Source organism: Gallus gallus, chromosome 14, assembly GCF_016699485.2.
Source record: "Gallus gallus isolate bGalGal1 chromosome 14, bGalGal1.mat.broiler.GRCg7b, whole genome shotgun sequence".
NCBI lineage: Eukaryota > Metazoa > Chordata > Aves > Galliformes > Phasianidae > Gallus > Gallus gallus.
The window spans coordinates 12,008,227-12,033,021 of NC_052545.1; the positions used below are offsets into that span (position 1 = coordinate 12,008,227).

The following is a 24,795-nucleotide window of genomic DNA, read 5'->3' on the forward strand; positions in this document are numbered from 1 at the left end:
ACAGAACTGGTTGCAGTACTCCAGGTGAGTATGAGAAGAGTGGAGCAGAGTGGACCTCTCTTACTCTGCTGGCCACATTTATTTTTTTGCCAAAGATACAGTTGGCCTTCTGGGCTGCAAGCACACACTGCTGGCTTACATGAGTTTTTCATTCACCAGTACCTCAAAGTCCTTCTCTGTAGGGCTGCTCTCCATCCATTCATCACCCAGTCTGTACTGACACAAAGGAGTGCCCCAGCTCAGGTACAGCACCTTGTAGTTGGCCTTGTTGGTCCTCGTGAGGTTTACATTAGACTACTCCTCAAGACTGTCCAGATCCCTCTGGATGGCATCTAGCATAACAGCTTCACTGCTCTGCTTGGTGTCATCTGTAAACTAGCAGAGGTTGCCCTCAACCCCACTATCTATGTCACTGATTAAGATATTAAGTAGTACTGGGCCCAGTACAGACTCAATAGACACCACATTGAGTCACTGACTGTAACTCTTTGGACAAGACACATTCAGGCAGAACTAAGCCCACAAATGGGTTAAAAATGGTGAAGACACTGTGCAGGAAGCTCATGATGGCCTTGACTCTGTCTCAGGCTACTCACCTTCTGCATGCCCAGCTGGCAGGGCCCAACGTATAGTGGAGGGGGGGTTTCTGTGCTTGTTAGAGAAATATTGTCCTGACTGGGCAAGTCCATTTCCCGGATGACCTGAGGTTTCAGCTTCCCATACCGCAGGCTGCAGTGGCGAAGGCTCTTTCTCTGCCATTTCTGTGTAGCATCACTGTCTTTGCTTACTCCAAACCAGTCAGCTGTGCCTCTGAAAAATGCCAGCACAGAGGTAAGCAGGAGCATCACGTTTGCTCAGGTTATGCAAATGAAAAGATAAAACCCACAGTGGTCACTTCCAGCCAACCCCAATCCAAACGTAGGCAGAACTTCCCCCCACGAGCACCTCAGAGCTTGTCCTCAGCCAGTTTTAGCAACCTGACAGGTCCTGGTCAGAAATGTTTAACCATCAACAACACTCTTTTCCCTCTTAAGACAACAACAACAAAGAGAAATTCAATGTATGTAAAAAACAGTTAGCTCTGACTTCTTCTAGAAAGAAAAAAGAGGAGATGGAACAGAAATTGAGAAAAGAACTTGGTGAAATGGCTTGTTTTTCCCCTCTAAAAGACACTCACAGAAAACACTTACCGTCTTCAGGCCAGCTCTAGGTCCCCATTGTGGGGCTGTAGCTTTTCTCTGTAGCTTCTCCCAGCGGCCATCAGAATTCATTGTTCTCTCCCAGCCTCCCACCACACTCCCAGAATATCCCCAACTTGTCCATCTCATGCTGCAGGATTCCCATCCTGCTCACAAGTAACATTAATGGCAAACGCTTGCTGTGGTCCTGCTCTCTCCTGAAGCAGGCACACAGCTCTGAGCTGCTGGTGGCAGAAGCAGGAGCAGAAGGCTGCAGCCACAAAGCAGGTTTGCTGCCAAGTGGCTTCTGTTGTGGAAGAGCATTGGGTCAGAAGCAAAACGCTAGGGAAGGCAGAGGGATAGGTGTAAGTTAGACTAACAGTCTTCAAATACTGCAGGAGAAGCTAAAGATCATCAGAGCCCTGCCAGCCCTTTCCCACTGTGGCTAATCCTGCATCAGAAGATGGCGAGTTGCATCAGCCTACAGCTAGCCCAGGTGTTGAAACCTGAAAACCCTTCCAAGCCAAACCCAAAAACCTCACCTCAGGCCACTGCTCTCAAGTCGGACTTCCAGCTGCTGAGAAGGAAGACCTCATAAATCACAAAGGGAGTATCAAAACATACACCAACGTAAAAAGAGGGTTACATCTAGAAGTAGTTCACACTGGTGAACTGAGTCAGAGCACCAGAGACAGGAAACTAAATGCTGTGTTTTGCTTATTGCACTCTGCAGAACAGAGATACGTATCATCAACCAGCAACTGAAGACGTCCTGCCACTATATAAAAAGATGTGAATTCAAAGCAGGCTTTCCAACTCACACCTACAGATGCAAACCACCAACCATTGCCAAAAGCACTGTTATTCTCCCAGGGACCCAGAACAGGCCCTCCAGAGGGCACAAACTCAAGTGAGCCACTGCCAGCCTTACCTGCCCTCACTGAGCCAAACTTCTCCAGAATTCTTCAGCTAGTCACTGGGTGCCATCCCACAAAGAAGGGGCTATGCAGGTCTCAGAGCACTGCTCTGCTCTCACTGACCCACAGCAATCTTTGTCCCAGCTCAGAGTGAACAGGCTTGGGGTCAGAGCCTGGCCTGCAACACCTGAACCAAGTCCACAGACAGGTACAACACACCAGCTGTGCAGATATGCAGGCACAACACGCATCACCAAACATTCTTATAACACAACTCCCAGCTTTCATAACCAATATTTGGACACCAAGGTGGCCCTGTGTAACAGGCCTGTACATGGGGCCACTGTTAGCCTACTGATGAACTCTGTGCAAAGAGCTGTGCCTCAGAGTTCTGTGGAACTGCATTCCCATTAGCGTGGAAGGACAAGCACTACCACAGCTGCTCTGCATAGCAAGTATCACTCCCAAACTGCCAGGGATCACTGCTGGCCCAGGGCTAGGATACAGATCTGTCCCACTCTCTGATCATACACAAGACAGTCCAGGAGAACCTCATAAACTGAGTTTAGAGCATTTGGAGCACTCTGGAGAAACAATGAGAACTCTGTCCAGCCAGGGAGACCCATCATCTGCTACATATCCTGCAGCACTAACCAGCAATGAATCAGTACCAAGGGCAGGCTCTTCTATCAACTGAAAGCTAAAGCCCAAACACCAGCAGTTGTAGATGCAAACACAGCGTCAAAGTGGCACCTGGCAATGGTAGTGGTGAGGAAGGTAGGATGGGAAGGAACACCTGGGCATTGGGTCCAGTCCCTGACAAACACAAAGTCACCATGTCTGTCTCATTCAAAAGTTTGTTGAGTTCTAGTCTGGGAGTGGTGACTGATGGGCTGTTGAGCTACTCCAGGAGTCCAGGGCACATCTCTTTGGTGCTACGTAAACAAAGGTCTCCACCTCAAAGAGAAGCCAGTCACATTAGGATGAGAAAATTCATGATGTCGACAGGAAAAGGGTGGATGCTATACTGAATTCACCAGCTCTGATCTTCATTCAAACCACATCTGTTTGGTGCAACTTTCTTTCCTCTTCTGCTCCAAGAAGTCTTTGGGACCAAGATACACATATTTCACATGTTGCATTAAAGCTAGCAAGGACAGGCTGCACGGCAGCTGCCCCAGAGCAATACTGCAGTTATGGTGAACACCAGGAGGCTGTCAGCTTGTTAGGAAAAACAGAAAGAAGTGAGGCTGGATAGTGGGCAGTTTGTTAGTCCCATGCTACTTATTGACAGCTGCCTACAAATTTAGTAGGAGTGACCATTGTTTTCTGTTAGATGCACACGGGAACTTTCTCACTCCCATCCATTTGCAGGCCTCCAGGTCAGGCCTTGGAAGGCAACGTGGTCTCAGCAACAGCCAGAATCGGTGCAGTTCACAATAGCCCTTGCACACACATGCAGGGGTGGGTTGCACACTTAGTTCTACCAGTACCTGAAAAACGATCGGGGCAGGGACTGCCGCTTTCTCAGGGAACTCCTGCCCACCCGGTTCCCCTGAACAGGCAGGGTCTGACTCCTTTGAAACCGTACCTGTCTGCTGCAAAGAAAAGAAAGCTGAACGGAAAGAGCCCACTGGGCTGTAGAGGCAGGCAGCAACCTATGTCTAACATTTCCCCATCTCTTTATTTAACCCCATCGGTGGCAACTGTGCCACAACACGTGACAGCAGGATCCAGGAGGTTGCTGAATCCCATTGGTGCATGTGCATCTCTGATGTACATCTCCCACTGGTCTTGATGACACCACGGATGCTTCAATCCCCTTCCGCCCCCAGACCTCTTTAATCCGCCTTCTTCAGCCCAGGCATACAACTTCAGATCACACAAGCTGGCTTTGGACACCACAGAGTGAAACGCCAGAGGTGTCAGCAAGCTGAGATATGATCTCTTTGGATACAGGTGTCTGATGCCACTCATAGTGCCCTAGAGCCATTCTGATGGCCCTGATGAGGTCTCACCTCAGGCACAAGACTACCTGTGCCGCATCTGCTGCCTTGTGTGGACATCTTGGACACTGCAGGAGACTGGAAACAGTGTTAGATGCCAACACTCAGGCAGCAGAATCACTCCTATGGCACATTCTGGACCACACACAGTCGACCTTAGGCTCATACTTGATCTGTGTCTTCCAAGCCCCATGAACAGGAAGGTACGGAGTCCTGCTGCCAGAACAGTTCCACATTCTGTGTTTAACTGAGGCTGCATTATGCAACAAACCTGGAAGACAGCCTCCCTGGACTCACAAAACAAATCCCAAAGACACCCTTATAGATATATGGTCTGCAGTTCTTTACTGCACACCTACTTCTGCTGTTCACAGCACTGGTTTTTAGGCTATCCTCAATACTTTCCAATTCCCTGTCTTTGTTTCTGATCCATTTATTTCATGCTTTTATTGCTAGTTTCATGTCTCGCATATTTCCTGTAATTCTGCCTCTCACACAATCTTTCCCACTGCTGCACCTGCCTTCCTACCTGCATTCCACAGTGCTCTGCAAAAAACATGCACAAGCTGCAATTCCTCCTGAACACAGTCTTGGCCACTCTTCATGTTGTACAACAGCCTGCATGAGAAAACTCTGCACTGCAGAATGGCAGGGTTACAAAACTGCTACCCAGACCATTAGGCACAGGCACGGATGCTGCCACCAGCTGGTCCCCAACACTGCCATTACAAGCCATGCAGGCATGGAGGACATGACACTGGTCTGTCAGTGCACCAGCCGTATGTGCTTGCCCATGGGTTTGATGCTAAGTAGGACACTGGCATCTCCCTCAGTATCCAGGAGCTTCACCATCACCATCCAGCACTCCTTTGCTCACTATAGCTCCATGTGCCCTGTCTCAGCACGTCTGCAGATGACACAAACCCATGGAGTGGTGGATACTCCCCAGGGTCATGCTCCCATCTAGAGGGAGGAAGAAAAAATGGGCTGGGAGGAAACTCATGAAGGACAACAAGGAGAAGTGCAAAGCCCTGCACCTGGGGAGGAAGATACCCAGGCATCAACACATGCTGGGGGTACCTAGCTGGAAAGGAGCCTGAGAGAAAAGCCCTGGGGGTCCTGATGGACACAGCATCATATGTTGCTAGCTACACATCAGGCCCTGAAACAGCCAGCTTCTTCAGGCACAAGGCCAATCAAAACTTACCTCTGATTGGCAAGAACCATTCACTGTTCTGATCAGCACTATTTTCCTCTCAGGACCTTGCTCCTCACTTATTAAAGGCAAGCTATACAGCACCATTAGGCTCATATACTGAGAACCTATCTGCACCCACCCTCCACCTCAACCTCATGATAGGTAACAAGGGAGACAACCCAATCCTATTTTGACAGTACGCCTTACAGTGCCAGACGATGGGAGAATGAGAAGACCATGAAAAAAGGATGGCAACGGATAGCAGAATCCACTAAACCAGGCTCCAGGAGCTCAGCAGCTCACCTCTTGATGGTCTGGGTGATTGAGGTCTGTCGTTGTAGCACCGGTCTCCTCACCTCATGAGGCAAGGAGGGCACACGGCTGTTGTCAGCAGGCATGCTCACGCTTCGTAGAAAGGCCTGGCGTCTTGTTGGCTGCAAAGGAAAGCAGAAGGGGAGTCAGCATTCTTAGAACTATGACCTACAGGGCCAGCCAGGGTGTGAACCACTTAGTCAGCAGCACAACAACCCCCCCTCTGCCCCCAGCCCAAGCCACAAGCTGGGTGCATGCAGCTAAGTGGCAAACTCAGCCTAACAAGGACTGAGTTCATGACTGGCTAATGTGAAGAAACAGGACTGGATCTGCAGAACAGAGCAGTCAGCACTTGGACTTGGCATCTGCAGAGGTGTTTTTTTTTCTTAGTGTCACGGTTTCAGTGCAGACTGGCTCTAGCCTAGCCCACAGACTGATGTCCATCTGTAGATGGGTGTGTTACAGGAGCTCCTGCATCCTTCTGGCTTTTTTTTCTAGCCAGAAGGAACAGAGATCACAAGCTCCTAGACCACTGCACAATGTAAAGTAAAGCACACCAAGCAGGGCCAAGTGAAATCAGCTTTATAAATAGCTCTGCATCTGCACTAAAAGACTATGAGAGCCGTGGGTGGATCTGTGCTGCAGTTGCTGCCTGGCACAGGCTAAGCAAGCTGGGAAAGCCACATCAGCTTTGTTCATAACCTAATTGCCTGGATGCACTCAGGTCTGAAAGCTCCTAGCACCTCCTGGCTGAATGTCACCTGCCAAACCTGACACAAACCACCAGACTGCTCACAGCCCATCCTACTAACCGCCCCAAGGCAGCTCTGCATGAATTTTTCATTAGCTTGGCAGATACCATCCCCTTTCTAAAACACAGACTGAACAGATTACCCCTCTGCTTCACTTGCCAGTGAACCGACTGCTTCCCTGGTCAGACACTATCTCTAATTGCTTGAAACTCTAGTCCTTCTAGCCAGAGATAAAAACTTCCAGTAATCTTGATTTTTTTTTATTATTATTATTTTTTATTTTTTCTTAAGTTTTATGTTAAAACTGCCTAGAAACTCAGAATTTAAGCCATGGGAGCCTGTATGTACTCCTATGCACTGGGCTTTCATAGAACATTACCTATGCCAACTTCCATTGTAAGTACAGAGCGCCCCTCCAGAAGAAGCCTAGCTGGATTCAGATTTCAGATAAGAGAGCGTTCATCTAAGCCTTAAGCAATTCAGAAGGCTTCAACCTACACAGTTAAAACCCTGTGTTCTCTTCTAATCCCTGCAAAAAGAACCCCAATCTCTTTCCTTCCAAAGGAAGACCAAGACCAAGGTGTATCTGCCAGAAGTCCATTTTTGTCCTGGGATCAAAGAACAGCAGAGGCCAGTCCATGCTCTTCCAAGAGCAACATAAATGCCATTTTAAGGCAAGCACACCCTCGACACCCCTCCAGGGAAGATGCAGAACCTTCCATTTCTCTGAATCCAGACACCACACTCCACTTGTGGACCTGCTTTTGGTGCAGGCAGTCTCTTATCCTGCAGCAAAGTCAAAGCAGCCAGCAGTCAGCTCACCCACATGTAAGAGTTTTTGCCACTCTGAAGCACAGATTCCTGTTATTCCTCCTATCCCCAGCTGAAACATGGGTGTTTCACTCATGCTTTGAGAAGTCCCAAATAAACTATCACTTCATCTCTACTCCATCACTCTTCAATAACACTTATTTCTCTTCATATGCGAATTTCTTGTGCTCATGCTATTCACAACTTTGTGTTGCCAGTAACTGTTCTTTCTTTGCTGTTACTGATGACAGCCTGTCACTACCTTGGCTAGTCATAAGTCAGATTAATTCCCTGCTCATTTCAGCAGGAACTCCAGCACTTTCAGGTTGGTGTTTCTATAGAAGCCCTTCACTTCTTCAGTTTCTTTAAGGAATTTTTGCTTGGATACCTCACTCTCACATCCACCCCCTACACAAGGCTGCTTTCACAATCCTCGCGCCCAAATGGCCACATCCACTGATCTAAAAAGTGAAACACACTCATCCTCCACTTCAGACCCTCCCTCCATATCCCCTTCAAGGGGCAGCCTGTTACTGACCGCAATGCCAAGCACAACACTGCCTTTCTCTTGGCCAGGGCTGCTGGAGACCACCACAGAGCCATGCTGTCAGCACAGCAGGGCTCTGCACACCCCCCTACATGACCACAGTCTCCATACCTGCACCGGCTCTTCTGGCACCGACACGGGCATCGGCACCGGGATGTCCAATTTTAACCATGGTGGCTTCTTCCGCTGTAAACTGCTCGTGCTGTCATGCCGTGCCTCCGACATCGTCCCACGTTTGTCTTCAGGCCTAGGAGAGGGGAGAGATCACATGTGAGAAAGGGTCGGACGCATCCCTGACACAGCACATGCTGTAGGGCCAGGCCGACAGCCCTCCTCCCGGCTGCCATTCACAGACCTGAACTTTGCACAGGACAGCTTCCAAGCACTGGTGGGGGTTCAGAAATGAGAGCTCGTGCAGCCCTGCTCAGCCAGAGCAGCGTGCCTGGAGCACACGGCGTGTTGCTGAGGCTGGGGGACATCACGCCAGGTTCCAGAGATCACAGCCGCAACTTGCAGAGTTACCCCCCATTAAGATTTTCTGGGACTACTGTGAAATCCAGATTCCGTAAGAAACAGTCATAATTATATCTTAATTAGATCTGGAGCCAGTCCAACCAGCTAAGTAACTGCAGCGCTAAAGGCCACTGATCTCCCTCTAAAAACAGCCTGTGACTCACGCAGGCTCCCTTGCCCACCCAAAGCCAAGCAGCACCACTTCCCTACTGATTGCTATTTGGGAATTAGCAAGTGGCCACTTATAACTGCTTCTCCTAATCTCCTTTAAATGTAATCATTCTCCAGAAATACAGCGTAGCGCACAGAGTAATGCAAGTGCAGCATGAACATCAGTTCAGCATCAATGCCCGTTTTCTAAGAGTGGTTTTCATACATAAATAATAATGATATGGTATTTAAATAAAGATGAGTTACAGAAACACCGAAGCAACCAGAGGGACTCCTTGCCCACTCTGCAACCTCTCCGCCTTCTCCAGCTGTTTGGGCTGGAGACAGAGACTGTGCAACTTCTCCAGGCTGTGAGAGTAATGACTTTGCTGCACATGCTAAAAGAAACAGTTAGGAAAACTGATGTCACCGGAGGAATGAGATCACAGACCTCCGTAACTGCCTTCTAACCTAAGCTACTCCACAAGCACGTATTTCTTTCTTCCTTTCCTAGCACATGCACAATAGCAGGCTCGCAGTGGGAAGCACATGTGCTAACAGATCCAATTCCTTCCCAGCTTCCTTGTGCTGCTCCAGACCACAGATCCCACAGGAGACAAAAACCAGCAGGGTGTCGGCCGTATTCTCTCCCCAAAGCAAACAGATGGAAAGAGCATCCCGGTAACTTTGCAGGTATGCACGATTTGAGAGGGAGCAGAAGAAAGCTCTCCTTGCATTAAAGCTCAGCACTGTTACAGCACTGACACAATTTATTCCGAATGCACAACAAAACTAAAATGCAAGGTGGGAATTCTTCCTTGAGCATGGACAGGGCCAGAGAGGCAGCGAGACCTGAGACATCCAGCACTCAGCTAAACAAGACCCTGAGAAGCGCAGCACACAAACCAGGCAGCCTGCAAGGGCCTTTCCAGGCTAAATTAGGCTCTGGTTCTCCAACACTGCCTGCCTTCTGCGGCACTTCTACCAACTCCCACAGCTCACCCCGTCTGCTCTGGAAAGGGAGCCACACAAACACTGAGGCTCACCAGTGCAAATGGTGTATGGTTGAGAGGGGGAGCAGTTCAACAAAAGGGAGAGGAGGGTGACCTGGACTGGGTTAGGAGAGGAGAATCTCATCTAAAAGCGGGTGATGACCAGCTGCTAGCACAGTCACACAGGCTGGGCTGGCTGCCAGGAGAGCAGGGCTCAGCTGAGCTGGAACGAAGGGAAGAGACGACTCAGCTGTAGGTGGATGAAGGTTTGGGTTTCAACAAATACCACAGGCCCCCAAAAGTCTGGGAATTCACAATCTGGCCTGTACAGACATACCCTTTGTACACACACCACCATCCTGCATGCACAGAAGCAGTGCCTCACAACAAAAGGTCACGGTTCCTTACTTCGCTCCATTTATAGCTGCAGAGGTGCCTAAAAGCATCTGTTCCAACTTCCTACGTGATGCGGATAGCGAGGATATTAGGAGGGCTCCTGCCTGCTCGTGTGCACTTCTGCAGGGGATTTGCTGGTGCCCATACTTGCCCCTTGCCCAAACATCACCTAAAAGAGCAACAAAGCAAGCAAATGCCTCAGTACCAGACAACAAAACGCTGAGTTTCACACTAAACCCTTGACTATTCTCAAGAGGTGTTCCAGGACACAGTATGCATGTACTTCATCAGATCAGTAGGCTTGGTTTCGAAGCTGACTGCATCAACATGTATTTCATTTGAATGGTCACACATCCTCCAACAATCCCTACTTCTCAGTACTGCCCTAATCAGTATTTTCAAGAGATCACTGACAGCAGCAGGATAGGATCATGCACAGTATAGCCATGCAAGGTCAGGCCAAGTGTCTGCCTAAATCCAGTATCTCATTACCAGAGGATGCCTGGCAATCAGCACAGAGCACAGGATCACTTGACAGTCGTATCTCCCAGGACAGAGTCACTGCATGAGCTATGAATAACTCAGGGACTTCTTGTGCCAGAGATGTCCTTGCATTTAACCGTTCTCTGTTTTCATCTTTATATCCATCCAATGATTTTCCTTCCAGAATCTATCAAACTCCCTTTAGAAACCAATGCAGTCTTTGATCGCAGCCTTTTAGTACTCATAACTGCCTGTGGCAGAGCAGAAACACATGCTGTGCAACAAGCTGTCCTCCTCAATTTGTCTTTAAACCCAACACTTCCTGCGTTCACTTGATGCCTCAGTTCTTGGGCCAGACAAGCAAATAGTTTTTCCCTGTGCCTCTTCTCCACTCCAATCCTGGCTGTACAGATCTGTTCCAGGCCCTTCCCACCATCCTCTTTGCACACACATTGGGATACCCTGCTGGGTAGGACAGAAGCTCGGGGGCTGTCGGAAGCAGCTGGAAAGAGGCAGAAGGGCTCTACACCTGCCTGCACTGCTGGCAGTGCTGGCACATTCACTGTCCTGGTTGAGGCAGGCAGCAGGCTTCTGAGCAGAACTGCAGCAAAGAAGTCAGGATCCTCAGTATGCTCTCCAGACAGCAGCCAGGGAGGCAGCAGGATTGCTGCTGGCCCAGCTAGCAGGAGGAAGGCAGGGAGTCCGAGGAGAAGCGGAGCAGCGGGGTGTCAGCCTCAGTGCTGCCAATAACATCATCTAGCATGGATCAGACCCAACTAGTTACAAGGATTATCTCGAACACCAGGCACAAGCCAGACCTTTAAAACAAGCCAGATGGAGGGCTGAGTGCAGGCAGGGATGGAGAAGGCAGAGCAGGCTCGTGACCCTGTGTGCTGGGGATGAGCTGTTGAGGGACCAGCACCGCCCAGGCTTTGGCTGAGACCTGCATTACATCCCACACTAAGAAATCCCCTTGGAAATAAAGCAAGAACATCAACCCCTTCCTGGTGGGGATCTCTCCTGCTTTCCTCACCACTGAGTTCAAAGGAGCTGCCACCCAAGGGGCAGATTTACCCTACTGAGCCACCTCAATGTGTCCCACCAGCACAAAACTAAGCCTATCCGAAAGGAAATTACTTCTTGTTGATCTGACATCTCAAAGAGACTCAGAATTGCAGATAAGCTCTGAGCAACCTGAGACAGGAAGGGTAGGACCCGCCTGTTCAGTGATGGCTCACCGTGATATCAGCTTAGCTGAAACATCAAACCAGGCGTGAGCCTTTGTCACCTGCCTCCCAAAACACCTCCCTTCTAGAACAGCTTTCACACGGGCTCCAATGGAAGCGCACACCATCTCCCTCCCAGAAACATATGCTGTCACTATGCACTGACCCAGTGGTAGCTCTAACAAATGCCCCCAGGGGGTCAGAAAAACAGGTGAATTCATCCTGAGACACTGTGGGGACAAGCTAACAACACAGCCTACGAAACAACCAGGGGCCAGGAAGCAGCTGTAATCGTGGGACACAAAGCAAGGGACAACTCACGCTGATGTCAAACCCTGAGAGCAGGAGGACAGCCTGCCCCATCTCACCCCAGCTCAGGGCACTATCCAGAGGCAATGGCAGGAGCTCAAACTAAAGGTATGTGCTTCAGCAGCTGGCTCTAAAAGCAGACCGTGGAAAGGCAGAACACAAGCAGTACTACTGAGATGCTGCAATGAGAATCAGCAAGGCAGGCTGAATGCAGAGCCATGGGGAAGTTCTTTAACTTCTGTGGCTTCACAAGCAACCAAGCAAGCACTGAGGGATCTCACTTCGAACCACTTAATGTAATTAGCTGAGAAATACCTCTGGAAACTTCCTGCCTTGGAAGACACCAGGCAGACCCATATGCAGGAAATACTAAGCTGCATTAGAAAAAAGAAAAAAAGGGAAAAAAAAAAGGTTTTGGATTTCATGCAAAGCTCTGTAGGCTGATACTGGTATGCAAGAGATGCAAGGAGTGCAAAGCCTCACCTGGGAACCAGGGATCTTGGAGAAGGTTCAGCTACACAGAGCCGAAGAGTTTTACAGACAGGCTGTAAGAACATTTAGCAGTGAGGTGCATATGGCTGTGAGCCAATCACACGACCATGAAAGCAGATCCGAGGTCCCTTTGAGCAACTCATCTCCCTGATTTTCAGAAGATGCGGATCATGATAGAAACCAACTAAAAATGAGCTCCTATGGGCTTTCAAAGCAGCTCTGCATAGGACATGAGGGGCATGCAGGTCTGATGCCCTCATATGGAAGAGGTGAAAAACCAGCTCAAAAAGCTCTCCCGATTTCTGCTAGTGCCTGCTGGATCTGTAGCTGCGCTTCTCCACAAACAGGTTAGAAGATGACTCCGGCTGCAACCTGCAAACACTCCCACAGGCAGCAGCCTCTCATCTTCCAGGCCCTTTAGTTCCAGCAGACAAAAGGCAGAGCAGGAGTCAGCGCACGGAAGTAAACACTAAAATCCCAGCTCTGAAGACACCACAGCCACTAGCAGGAGAAGCGAGCCAACAGCAGCAGTGTCCCCAGCTGCTGCGTTGTCCCCCCTTCTCGTGCTGGCACAGCCAGCCCTGCAGCTGCCTGGTGCAGAAACCAACCCACATCACTCAGCGAAGAAATTGGTTTGTTCCAGCCCAGGTTCCTTCCCTTTCAGTGGCTCCATGAACCCCCGTGGCAGTGCAAGGAGAGGGGAAGCAGCAGGAGCAGCTGCAGCCAGATGATGGAATCGCTTCTCCAGGCAGCATGGTTTGAAGTGATTGTGAAAACACGGCCAAAAACTCCCATTTGTAGCGCTGTGGGAAGCTAGCAGTTATCACAAGGGGGAGGTGGTAGGTTCTGCATCTCTTGAGGCCTAAATTATTTTCTCAGTGCAGGTGCTGAGTGCGGCAGCAATGAAGCACTACTGTTTCACCAGAGGCAGAGTGAATTTTTGCTGGAGTCGTTGGATAGGAAAACAACTCCAGACTTCTCCCGAGCTGACAGCCAAGCCTCACACATGGAGAGCTTCCACAGAAGGGCTTCCAAGCTTCCCCTGCTAACCTAAGGCCGGCAGCACCAGCAAGAGCAGCCAAGTACAGCAAACTGGGCAGAAGCACCACCTTTCCCATTCTCCTACAGCATGTGTGTCCCAGATGACAGAAGGACACTCACGGCACTATGCAGTATGTGCCCCAAAGCCCAGACATAGCCCAGACAGCGAGCAGCAGGCACCCAGCTCCATTTCTGGGAGTAAGCCCAACACAGAGCCATCCACAGCCTTCCCTGAAACCAGCAAGAGGAGCAGTGAGCATAAAACACAACCAACACAGAGGAGGGAGCAGCAGGAAGCTTTCTGGAGTATTCTGATGTCTTCATCCTGTTTGTGTTTCTCCAGGAACACACCCTGCAGCTTTGCATAGGGAATGCTAGCCTGGCACGGCATGTGATAGCCACGTTCCTGCTGCCACATCCTCATGCCTCACTCAGAGCACGCTGCTTATGGGCTGCACCTGGGCACGGGCTGATAGCAAGACAGCCTAATAGCTCCAGCAACAGCACGCTGGGCACTGTAGCTGAGCAGCTGGCAGTGAGCACCTCCCTTCCCTGGTGAATGACCACTGCCTGCTCCTCCAAACGGAGCTGGCTTTTACCTAGATCCACCGCCACCCCCAGACAGCTAACACATCTCTGTATGCTTATACAGGACACCAGGATGCTGCTGCTGGTCCAGTGCCACTGCATGCAGCCAGACTGGATAACAGCGTAATGACATTAACAACCCAAGTATTAACAAATCCACTTATAAATAACTGACTGCCAACACTGGAAGTTTATGCAGAGGAAGGTTCACCTAAACAAGCTTTGTTCTTGCAGCCTTCCCAAAGATGCCTAGGCTGAGGCAGCAGAGCCCTGGGTTCCCCAGCAGCAGCACAGCAGGCTCCTGGGACTGTGTACTTCAGTGTCACTGGAGCTCCCCACTAACAAAGAAGCAGGAAAGAGTGATCACAGAAACTATTTTAGTACATGTTTAACTCACTGCAAAAGCTCAATGGGGCTCCAGAAGACACTGCACTGGTTTGCATTAGTAGCACAAGGGATGCACGGCGATGGACTGGCTCACCCACTGGTACCACGGGCACGGTCACTGCCTCGATGGTGCAGTAAGGCAAGGTTCAAAAGTGGTTTTGTCAGCACAGCCATAACCCCACATTAGAAAGTAAAAGACCACTTTCTAAAAAACAACAACAAAATCTCACCTCTTTTTCATTGAAATTCTGCATTTGCAACTTTGCTTTTCTAGCAGCCTGCACACTCATCACAAGTACTGCAATTCAGAACACAAGGCAAGCTAAGAACAAGGCACCAGAACGAATTTCAAGGCAGAGAGAATGCTGGCTCTGGCTGCTGCCCAGGCACCAACCTCAGCACTAAAAGCAGCTAAGAACCACTATTTGTTGCACTAAATAAAAATATCTCGCTGGCAAATGAGATCAAAACTGCCGCAGATGACAACATTTCCTATGGAAAGTTACATAGATTCACGGTGAATGGCAATCTAAAAAAAAAAATCCTTAGAGGAAATAACAAACGCAGAAGGCACCAAAAGACATTGTATATTCAGGAGGGATGGAAGCAACAGCATCTGAGCCATTGGGGCCATTTCTTTATGTGCTCCTTTGAAATGCAGTGCATCCTCACTCAGCATCACACATCTGCTTTCTCCAGTGTGACAGGAGCTCTGTTCCCCTGAATACAACTAAAAGACCGAGCCCACACACACCAGCAATGCCCACAGCAGCGAGGACTGCTCTTCTTGCAAAAGGAGATGCTCCTGTTGCTCCAATTTCTACTCTTGCTGGGGCTCGACAGCTGGCCATCCACCTTCTTTCCTTGTCTAATGGGAAAGCAGCTGTGGGAAGAGCTTGTCTTGCTCTGCAGGTGTGTGCTCCTGTAAATTCATGCATGCCGGATGCTCCAACTCACAGTGCAAATAAAAATGATCAACATTCTAACTCTGTTTCAGGAAGAAGAAAAAAAGTGAAACATTTTTACAATGTAATGTCTAGTGAGAGTGAAGGGCACCTTCTGCCTCACTGCTCCCTCTGAGCTTCCAGTCCCAGGGCAGCCAGTGAAAGGGAAGGCACGCTCACACCTTTTGGCAAAGCGATTCAGAGCCAGCTGTCTTCTGCAGCTCACTTTAAAGCACTGATCTTTGCATTCAAGTGAGGGAGAAACGTATCTCCCATCTGCCGATTGCTACGGGGCAATAACACCTGAAACACAGAAGCTGTATTCACCAACCCCAGACATCTGAGTCCCCAAGCTTTTAAAATTCAAGCTGCTACAACTTGCATGAAGTTAAAGCTGAGTGAGCGCCAGACCTGCAGAACAGTAAAAGCAGCATCTTGTGCAGCTTCAGGATGATCTCATCCAGATTGTTCCTTCTAAAAGGAAAACCTTCCAAGCAGACACTGCTGCTGACCAGCAGAGCAAGGGGCTGCCTCGCAGCCAAGTGGAAACAGGAAGGGGAGGAGGCAGCTAGGTAGGCTACCCAGAAAGGGCATGATCAGGCATGCCTTCCGATCTCTTCTCCCCTGGGAAGACTTTTGCAACACGCTTCTGAGATCACTGAGAAGAAGTTAGATTTCCTTTAATAATCACTGTTTTAGAGATGCTGATTACTAAACCCCAGAACCTCTGAGAGTGTACCCTCAGGTACTGCTCAGGTCTGTACTGCAATAGGTCTAACGTTTCTGCAGTGCACACAAAATAGCTTCAACTAAGTTTGAAACAAACAGTGCATCTTTATAGCTGAAGAACAAGCCCAAAGGAAATTTTAGCACACACAAACCTTACGTCAATTTGGCATTTACTGTCCCCACTGCAAACAGAGCACACAACCAATAAACTTGCACTGCATAACATTTGGGGACTCAACAGCTGAGGTTGATACGAAGAATAAACTCTGCTTTCACCATGCAGCAAACAACCACCGTTTGTTATTCCTAAGGATCTGACCAGAATTTGGGTGAAAAAACTCTTCTACTGATTTGTTCTTTGTGGTATCATCTCAACACTTGGGTTTTGTTTTTGTTTTTGGTTTTTTGTATGTTTTTGTGGGGTTTTTTGTTCTTTTTTTTTTTTTATTAAAAGAAAGGAAAACCCACTTCCTCATTCCTAGAGCAGCATGGATTGCTGCAAGTCTCGAAGTACCAGAGATGTGAACTTAAGCGGGCTCCCACTCGTCCTGGTGAGCAGCCAAATGAGCAGGACCAAAAAGCCCCTAAAGTTCAGCTAGCAAGGAAGTGACAATACAAAACCACAACATGAACGCACCATGCACCAAGTCCACGACTGTCAGAGCAGCCCCAGCCCTTCCCGATGGCACTGCCAGCAACCAGAGGGAGGGCTGACAGACAATGCAAGCCCTGCCCTGCCTTCCCTGTGCTGAGTGAGGGGCTCTGCATCTCAGTACAAGTGGTGATGCACACACTGAATCTGTTCAGGGCTCTTCAGGGACACAGGAGCATGACCATGGGAAACGGTGCCTAATAGATCCACCCACTTCCAAGGTGAAATCTTGCCTGTTGCCTCCCTCATCTCTGGGGTCTGATTGCTGCAAGGGCTAGGAACATCTTTCCTAAATATTCTTCTGTCGCTTGCATGGTGGGTGCTGACCTGAGAGAGGAGTTACTGGACACTAACAGACTGAGCAACAAGTCCTAACATCCATTTAATCTGCTAGTTCTACTTTCCAGGAGCACCGGGACATTTTACCCATGAGCCAGACACGGTAATTGCCATTAAATCCAAGTTGCAGCTCCCACAATGCAAGTTGTAGCTAGAGAGGATGCAACACAGCTCTGTTTGCTGGCAGGCAAGGCACACATTCCATGTGTTACCTAAAACAACAAGTATATACCCAGCAGCAGGGAGGCAACCTTACGGTAACAGTGCCAGATCTACACAGTTCCTGTCTGCTTCATTCCAACCAGATGATGACAAAGTTACACAAAGGGTCTGGCACCTCCTCAGCTGAAAAGAACCTAATCCACATGTGAGCTCAGAGGAAAAAAAAAGAAGGAATCCATCCTCAAGTTTCAAGTACTTCTACTGAAACGGGTCATACAGCGGTGACAGGCAGGTGGCTGTGGGCATTAATAAGCATTGTCTTTGGTCACAAGTAAGGGTGGAACCTCCACAAAGGGTGTACGGTCTCCACACAATGTCAAAGCCTCCACAAAGAACAAAGGAAGAAAGGTAGAAGCCACAAGGATTATGGAAGACAGGTAAAAAGTTCTGGAGCTGAAGACACAGAAGTGCCAGCCACTCAGCCCCCAGCCCATCCCACACACAGGCAGCAGCCCCAGCAGCACACCAGGTGCTCTGCCAGCCCTGTTGCTGGGTGCACTGAATAGGAAAGGAAAACAACCCGGGACTCTTGCTCATGTTGCCCATCTCAGACCTTCAGCACTAACTGGGCTATGTGCTCACACTGCAGAAAGATCCAACACACTGAATGGAAGCAAATCTTTACTATTTATATCTAAGCATGTGGGCTCCGTGCCCGAAATAAACTGTCCTATCATGCTACACTCAGCAGACCCTGCCTGGCTCAGGGCAACATGCTGGGACTTGCTGGCTACTCTCCGGGGCTGGATTCCAGAGGAACAGGACTGATGATCCCAAAAGGAATTCCTATTCCTGCCTCGCGCTCACTCTCAACCGCAGCACTTTCAGTCCTCACTGCAGGAGTGAAATGTGTTGCCAGCCAGACCCAGTGATAGGGGCTGCTCCCCTCCGTGGGGCGTCACCCCCAGGGCCGACCTGCCCAGGGAAGAGGTGCAGGCCGCGCTCTGGGCCCGCAGCCCGGCTGAGGCCCACCCCGCACAGAGCAAGGTGTTGCTCAGCCCTGGGACACGGCTTTCCCCAGAACCTGAAAAGCCTGTTTGTAGGCAGATCTCCTTAAAAAAAAAAAGGCCTGTCATGGGAAGTCCCAGAGCAGAACGAGTTTTGTGGGAGTTGCTTTTACACTGCCCAGCGTTAACCTCCTTTCATGGGAACGCGCTGCAGCGGGCACAGCGCTGACACACGGCCCTACCAGAGCTGCTCCTGCCAGGAAACCCAGGGGACAACCAGCTCAGGGACAGCAGCAGGGCTCGCTCCCCTCTCCCCAGCCCAAACCAGGTCTTCCACACCCGGCACAGGGATGGCAGAGCCCTTTTGGCCATGGAAAGACCTCAGTAGCAATGAGGATCTCTGTGCAGAGCAGCAGAAGGGGGATATTCCCTGCGAGGATAGCTGTGACCAACAGACTGGAGGGATGACAAGCAAACAAGCCGCAAGGCCTCTCTTGAAGCCCTTCCGTCAGAACTTGAAGGAAGGAAGCACCTAAAAGCTCACCTCTTCTTCCCAACTATATCAACAGATCTAACACAGCTTATCACCTCCTCTTGCAAACATTGCATCACAGAGATACGTCGCTTTCCAGCTCTTCTATTTCCACACACAGAGCAAAGACCTGATTCTCCTTCCCAGCGCCCGCTCCTCAGCTAGCCCGGAGTGGGCCCTTCTACCCCTGCATTTATTGTCTTTCTATCAGCATTACCACAGCAAAAACACGGTGTTCCCTCCTCAGCCCATGCTTTGTTCCAAAGCGCCTTCAGATCCCTTCCTCTGGCTTTTGCCCCCCATCCCTTCCCATTACGTATAGCTTTTTTCCTTTACTGCAGAATGCACAGCTTTCTTCCCAGAGGAAATCAGCAGCCAAGGGGACAAAAACAGGAAGAAAAGAACCAACTTCCTGCTTGTTGGAGACATCCCCAACCAACACCACCACAAACCCAACCTGCGAGAGCACGAGCGGTCAGCACCACTGGGCAGCCCTCACCTATGCCCCTGCCACCACTTGAGTTACACGAAAGGAAAGCACAAGGCAAAAAGCACTCAGGGGGTCCTTTGGAGCACCATTACGTGGGTGTGCTACAAGGGGGGGAAGAGGACGGGTGGCTTTCTGAGAAGCCTGAGAAGGGCTTGGCTCTGAGGATGCAATTCTGCAAGAGCTTCAGGCAGCACCAAGCTGTGATTCCCTTGTTTCAGTGAGGAAAAAAAATCAACGCGGGACTGAATGCAGAGCAAAACCCTCACATACAGAAGCCACGAACACCGCTCAGCTCACGAGGCAGCTGCCCAACGACCAGTGCTAGCGCCAGGGGAGCAGTGGGTGGGAACGCATGGCGAGATGGGGCTGGGAGGACCCGGCTCAACTGAAACGAGCCATAAACATGCTCCTTCCCCTGCAGCCAAACTCGCCGGGGTCACCGGGTCCCCACACCACCGCTGCAGACCCTGTCACTCCCGGTCCTAAAGGCTGAACGGGTCCCGCGCCGCTGCTCCTGCCCTTGGCTGGACTCCGAGCGCTGACGGGACCGGGCTGCCTCTGCGGCACCGGGACGAGCCGAGGATCCGCAGCAGTCCGAGGCCGACAGCTGCACCCGAGGACGCCCCGGTGCCCGTTTGAGAGACGCTGGCCGAGGGCTGAGGAGGAGATGCCCGGCCCCAGCGCTCGGGACAGCGCACGGAGCCGGCACCTGCGCGCAGCACCGCGGAGCCTCGTCCCGCCAGCGTTCCTCCGCCGGGCGGCCGCCGCTCGGGGCGCACGGAGCTCCGGGGGAGCCCCGGGGGTGCCCGCAGGGCCGGGCAGGGCGGTGCCGCCAGCAGGGGGCTGCCGAGCCGCGGCGGAGGCGGCGGGGCCGCGGAGCGGGACGGAGCCCGCGACTCACGTGCGCAGCGGGGCCGGGGCAGCGCCCCTCGCCCGGCGCCCCCCGCCCCGCCGCCCCCCTGCCCCGCACTCACCGGGAAGGCGGGGAAGCGCCTCGGCGAGCAGCCGGACTCGGGCCGCCCCGGTGCGGCTAAGGGGCCGCCGTCGCGGAGCGCGGCCCGAGCAGGGCGCGGAGACTCCTCCCCCGTGCCAGGGGCCGGCCAGCCGGGCACGCCATTCACAGCCGCGGCATGCAAATGGCCGCTGGGCGCCGCGCCGGGCTCGGCGGTGTGCGCCCCGCCGAGGAGCTGCGAGCGCACGGGGCCGCGGGGCGCATCCCGCCGAGCCGCCGCCTGACTCACGGCGCTGGAATGCGCCGCGCCGGGCGGAAGCGGCCGGTCCTGGGCCCCCGCCCGCGGCCCCCGAAGCGCGCAGGCCGCCCCCCTCCCGCTCTCCGCCTCGCACCGCCGCTGCCGGTTGCGGACCGGGCCCACGGGCTGCGGCTCGGAGCCCCTCCTGGGGTCCGCCTCGTAGAGCGGGCGGTATCCCCCCGCCGGCGCCGAGCTCAGCTGCGCGGTACCGCGGTGCCGTCAGAAAAGCCGGTCCCGTTACTTCCGAGCCTTCGGCTGCTCCGGCGCCGCGTTCCCGGAGCGCCCGGCTCCTGAGCAGCCGTGCCCGGGGGCTGCGGAGTTGATCCCCGACGGGCATTTGCAGAGCCCAAAGCCAGGAGCTGGGCAGTTCGCGTTGCCGGCGCTGTGCTGGCAGAAGGGACTGGCAGTGCTCAGACCGCAGGCGGCCCTCGGGGTCCCACCGCCACCTCTGGGAGCCCTCGGGGCTTCCCCAGCGCAGGTGTATGCTGCCGGCACGTAGAGCAGCTGGCAGTGGCTGCGCTGCTCCCAGCCCCTGGCTCTTTCTTGCCATCGCACTGTCCTTGACCTCCCTGCCTCATGTTCTTGCCTCTCCTGCCCCTCCGTTATTCCTGCGTTTCCCATCACGTCCTTCACACCTTCTCCCCCAGCCATTTGGTTAGTGTATCATCCCTTCCCCGAGCTGTTTCTTTCCCCTTGCCCCAACCATTCCCCCTCCTGCGTGGCAGGCTCCATCTAAGTGCTCAACCTTTGTCCTGGGACTGCTGCTGACGATTTCTCCATCCGGCTCCTGCGGAGCATTGCTCAGCACGCATTGCTCACACCGAGGTTTGCTAGAGCCCCATCAGACACTCCCATAAGGCCAGCTGCATGTAGGTCCATCTTCATCCAGACCCAAAACCACAGCTCCATATGGTTTTTATATCAGAAATCACTGGCGGGAGCATCTTTTGCCATCTCCATCATGCAAAGGTGATGAAGACAAGTGGGAGAGCTGCTTGCACTGGGAGCTCAGCAGTGCTGCACTCAGCAGTCCCCAGGGAGCCACGCTGACCGCTGATAAACCAGCGCAGAGCGGCCCCACAGAGCCCTTGACAAGGTGGAAACTAAACTGCATGCAGAACCCCAACCGTCCACTGAACTCCATGAAACTTAACAGTCACAAATTGCTTTCATATGTTTCTACCACACAAACAAGGAGAAGGAGCGTCCGGTAATGTAAGAGAGGTGAACTCTCAGCCCCCTCAGCAGGAACACGTTGGAGGCAGAGCTGCTCTGACCCACCCCTGCTCTCAGCCTCCTGCCAACAGCGGGTGTGTTTTGTGAGGAAAACAAAGTTCTTGCACTGAAACATGATTTCTCACTCCTGTACAACACCACTGCAGCACTCCTCGCACCAATCCGAGCTAAGGTGTTCCTCCTTCAGCACACTGCATCTTATCAGCCTAAAACACACGGAATGAGGTGACTTAAAGCTAGATTCTGGCAGCAACAACAATCAGCCTATGGTCATGACACGAGGCACATCCATAGGATGTATGGGCACGGAACAGGCTCCACGGGGCAGTGGTCACAGACACTGCTCGCAGACATGGGGTTTGGGTGGTCCTGTGTGGGTTCAGGAGTTGATAAGTGTATTTTCATCTCTGTCCATTGAGTGTCACTCCCCAGGAAGGCCTTAGGAGGTTCCCCTCCAAACCTGGTATGCGGTGGGGTGGGTTGGCCCCAAGATGCAGGGCTGCTCTCCATCCCTCTCCAGCAGCTCTGAGGGTGGTTCCCCCTGCACTGAGATGGGATATCAGGTGTTTGCCTCCAGCGGCATTTCACATGAATAAATCAGAGTTAATATGAGCCCAAGGCTGGTCATACCCACCCTGACCAGAAGAGCTTCCCAGATGCAAATGCACTTCTGAGGAGGACAAAAAATACCTCCTGTGTTTGCTGTTTGGATCTTTGATTTCCTTATCTGAAAGAAAAAGAGACGTCCTGAAAATAAAGAGGAGTATTTGGCCTTTTTCTGTCAAGGAAATGCCCAGCCTAGGTCTCAGACAGCAAAGGGGAGATGATTTGCCTGACTCAGTGTCCAAAGGGCTGCTATGGGATGGAACGTTATGGGGGGAGATTGCAGGGCGCGTTTCTGTTTCAAATGGGGCCTCCGAGGACCAGCTGAAGGACAGCACTCTTCTGGTGCTTATTATGGCAACAGGAGCATGTGATTACATGATTTTGCTTCATCCTTCTCTACTGAAAACTGGCATCTCCTCTCTTCTGCTTAAAATCCATGAGAAGCTGTGCTCCTGCCACAAGACGTGGTTGAGACTGCTCACAACAGCCACAGCCCTCTTGGTTGGCACACTGCAGAGCCACGCAGTGCTCAGAGCCAGCACAGTCCCTTTTCCATCACCTTTCTATAGCCTGTGTGTGCTGCCCAGCAGCTCCGTGAGGACAGCTGGGACACGTCAGGAGTATAGAGGTCTATTTTTATCTGTATCACTTGTTATCTAGACAGATGGTTTGATTTTGATCTGCTTTAATCAGTGTTTGGGCCAAAAAAGTATTCCAGTATACAGCAAGCGCAGCTGAGAGCATCGGGTTGCAGCCTACAAGGGGAAAACAGGGCTCCCCTGGCCCCCTGGAAGCACACCAGCTTCACAGTGCCTCCTGTGCTGACATGAAGCAGCAGCACAGCCCTGGCAGCTGGCCTAGCACGGAGGGAAGAGGTCCAGAACAGCCTGGGATTTCTCACGGGGAGGATTAATAACACAGAAACCCAAGCAAAGTCCCATGGACTTTCAAATGCAGGTGGCCTGGTCAGGAGCCAGAGAGGGAACTGCCAGGAGCTTGAGGATGGGGATTCCCCTTGGAGAATGCTTTGCCATGGCAGTTTCTGAGGTCACGTGCAGCCCCTTGTCAGGTTCCTGGGCACCCACATCAGGTCGGGTTTGCAACTCGAGCCAGGAAGGGTTCTTCTCTTGTACCCCATGAACTGGGGAGATCCCATGGCCAGCAGAAGTGGGACTGTTACTGTGGGATCTGCTCACCAGGGCTGCTGCAGGAATTGTCCCCTGCACATCCTTGCTACATGTGTGTGCAGCTGGCACTGCTTTCTGCCACAGCCTCATGCTGGGAGCACGCTCAGCCTTTGCTCCTTCACCATTACCAAGGATTTAACAGGTGGCTGGACTAGAGGTGAGAACATAATTTAGGCGCTGGTGACCTGATGGCCACAGCATACGTGGCACTAAAATGCAGAAAAGAATAAAGTGAGACTAATGGGTGATGGCAGACCCAAGTGCTGGCAGCACCCTCCCACCCCCCTCCTGGTACAGGCAGATATGCAACAGCAGGGGTTCTGACTGGCAAAAAAATAATATCGACACTCTTTAGAATGCAAAATAAATACCACTAAAGGCCACTAACAAGTAGCTGTGTCACAACTTGAACTTCTTACAATCCACTCCATTTACATTAAGTTCAAAAAGCTAACATTGGGCTGAAAGGCTTTTGAAGCCTCTGTCACCCCCAGGCACAAGCAAATATTGCCAACACCGTTATGTTTGATCACCATGTGGTAACGAAGGGCACGGAAGTGGATCCAGCTTGGCAATTTCACACAGCTCACAGAGTGATGGGTGTGCTTGGGGCTGAGCCGGCGGGGCTGCACGCAGCAGGGACTGGAGTTGAGCCAGGCATTAAGGTCCAGGGAAGAGCCCTGAGAATAAAGCCAAGCCCCATTGTCCTGGACCAGGAGAACTCATTCACATCTGAAGCACTTTCGGTGATGTGGGATGTGGGGAACAAAACCAGAGTTCTCCCTGAACGCAAGGTGAGTGAGGGGGCAAAATGCTGAGAATGTGGGAAGCTGGTGGTCTCCCCGACCGCATACAGCCACAGGAGCTGCTGCCCAGCAGGAGCATGGAGAAAGCACATCAAAACTCAACCCAGGCATTTCCTCCCTCAATTAATTGCAATTGATGATTCCTAGCTCTGGCTGCGGGAAACGTGTGTGTTTTCAGTGGCAGAAGGAGGTGGAGGAGTGGAAATAACATAAAACTATGATCTCAGTGCCAGCCCTTACAGAAATATTTATTTTGAACTGCATTTCACCCAGAAAAGCCATTCAGATCAAAAGGGCAATTTTCATTTTGGTCAACCATTGGGGGTATTGGCAAAAATAATATATAAAAAAAAAATCATGTGTGAGGAAGGCCATTATATCCAAAATATATAGGTAATACCACTTAGCAAAGTAACTCCCTTCTCCCCACTTTACCCCACAACAACAACAAAAAAAGAGTTTTTAACATATATACATAAAGAGAACATACACACGTGCATATGTTTCACAATGAGGGAAGAAAAATGTGATGCAAGATGAAACCCCCAAAATATCTGC

At 51.4% G+C, this 24,795-nt stretch overlaps 1 protein-coding gene across 9 annotated transcripts in view; it reads right to left on the minus strand.

The window, feature by feature from the left end:
* RHBDF1 (rhomboid 5 homolog 1) overlaps window positions 1–24,795 on the minus strand; it is a 69,421-nt gene that overhangs the window by 12,465 nt on the left and 32,161 nt on the right. For 3 of the 9 annotated variants that reach the window (XM_046900703.1, XM_015294608.4, XM_046900704.1), the window contains exons 2-5: window positions 7,832–7,967; window positions 5,603–5,733; window positions 3,589–3,693; window positions 597–810 (exon numbers count right to left, since the gene is read on the minus strand). In XM_046900703.1, the coding sequence (XP_046756659.1) occupies window positions 597–810; window positions 3,589–3,693; window positions 5,603–5,733; window positions 7,832–7,945 (564 nt within the window). In that variant the 5' untranslated portion in view covers window positions 7,946–7,967. Of the gene's footprint in view, window positions 1–596; window positions 811–3,588; window positions 3,694–5,602; window positions 5,734–7,831; window positions 7,968–20,126; window positions 20,185–20,643; window positions 20,792–24,795 lie in introns of those variants that run through there. The other 6 variants (XM_046900702.1, XM_046900701.1, XM_040647479.2 and 3 more) reach the window with 6 other exon arrangements.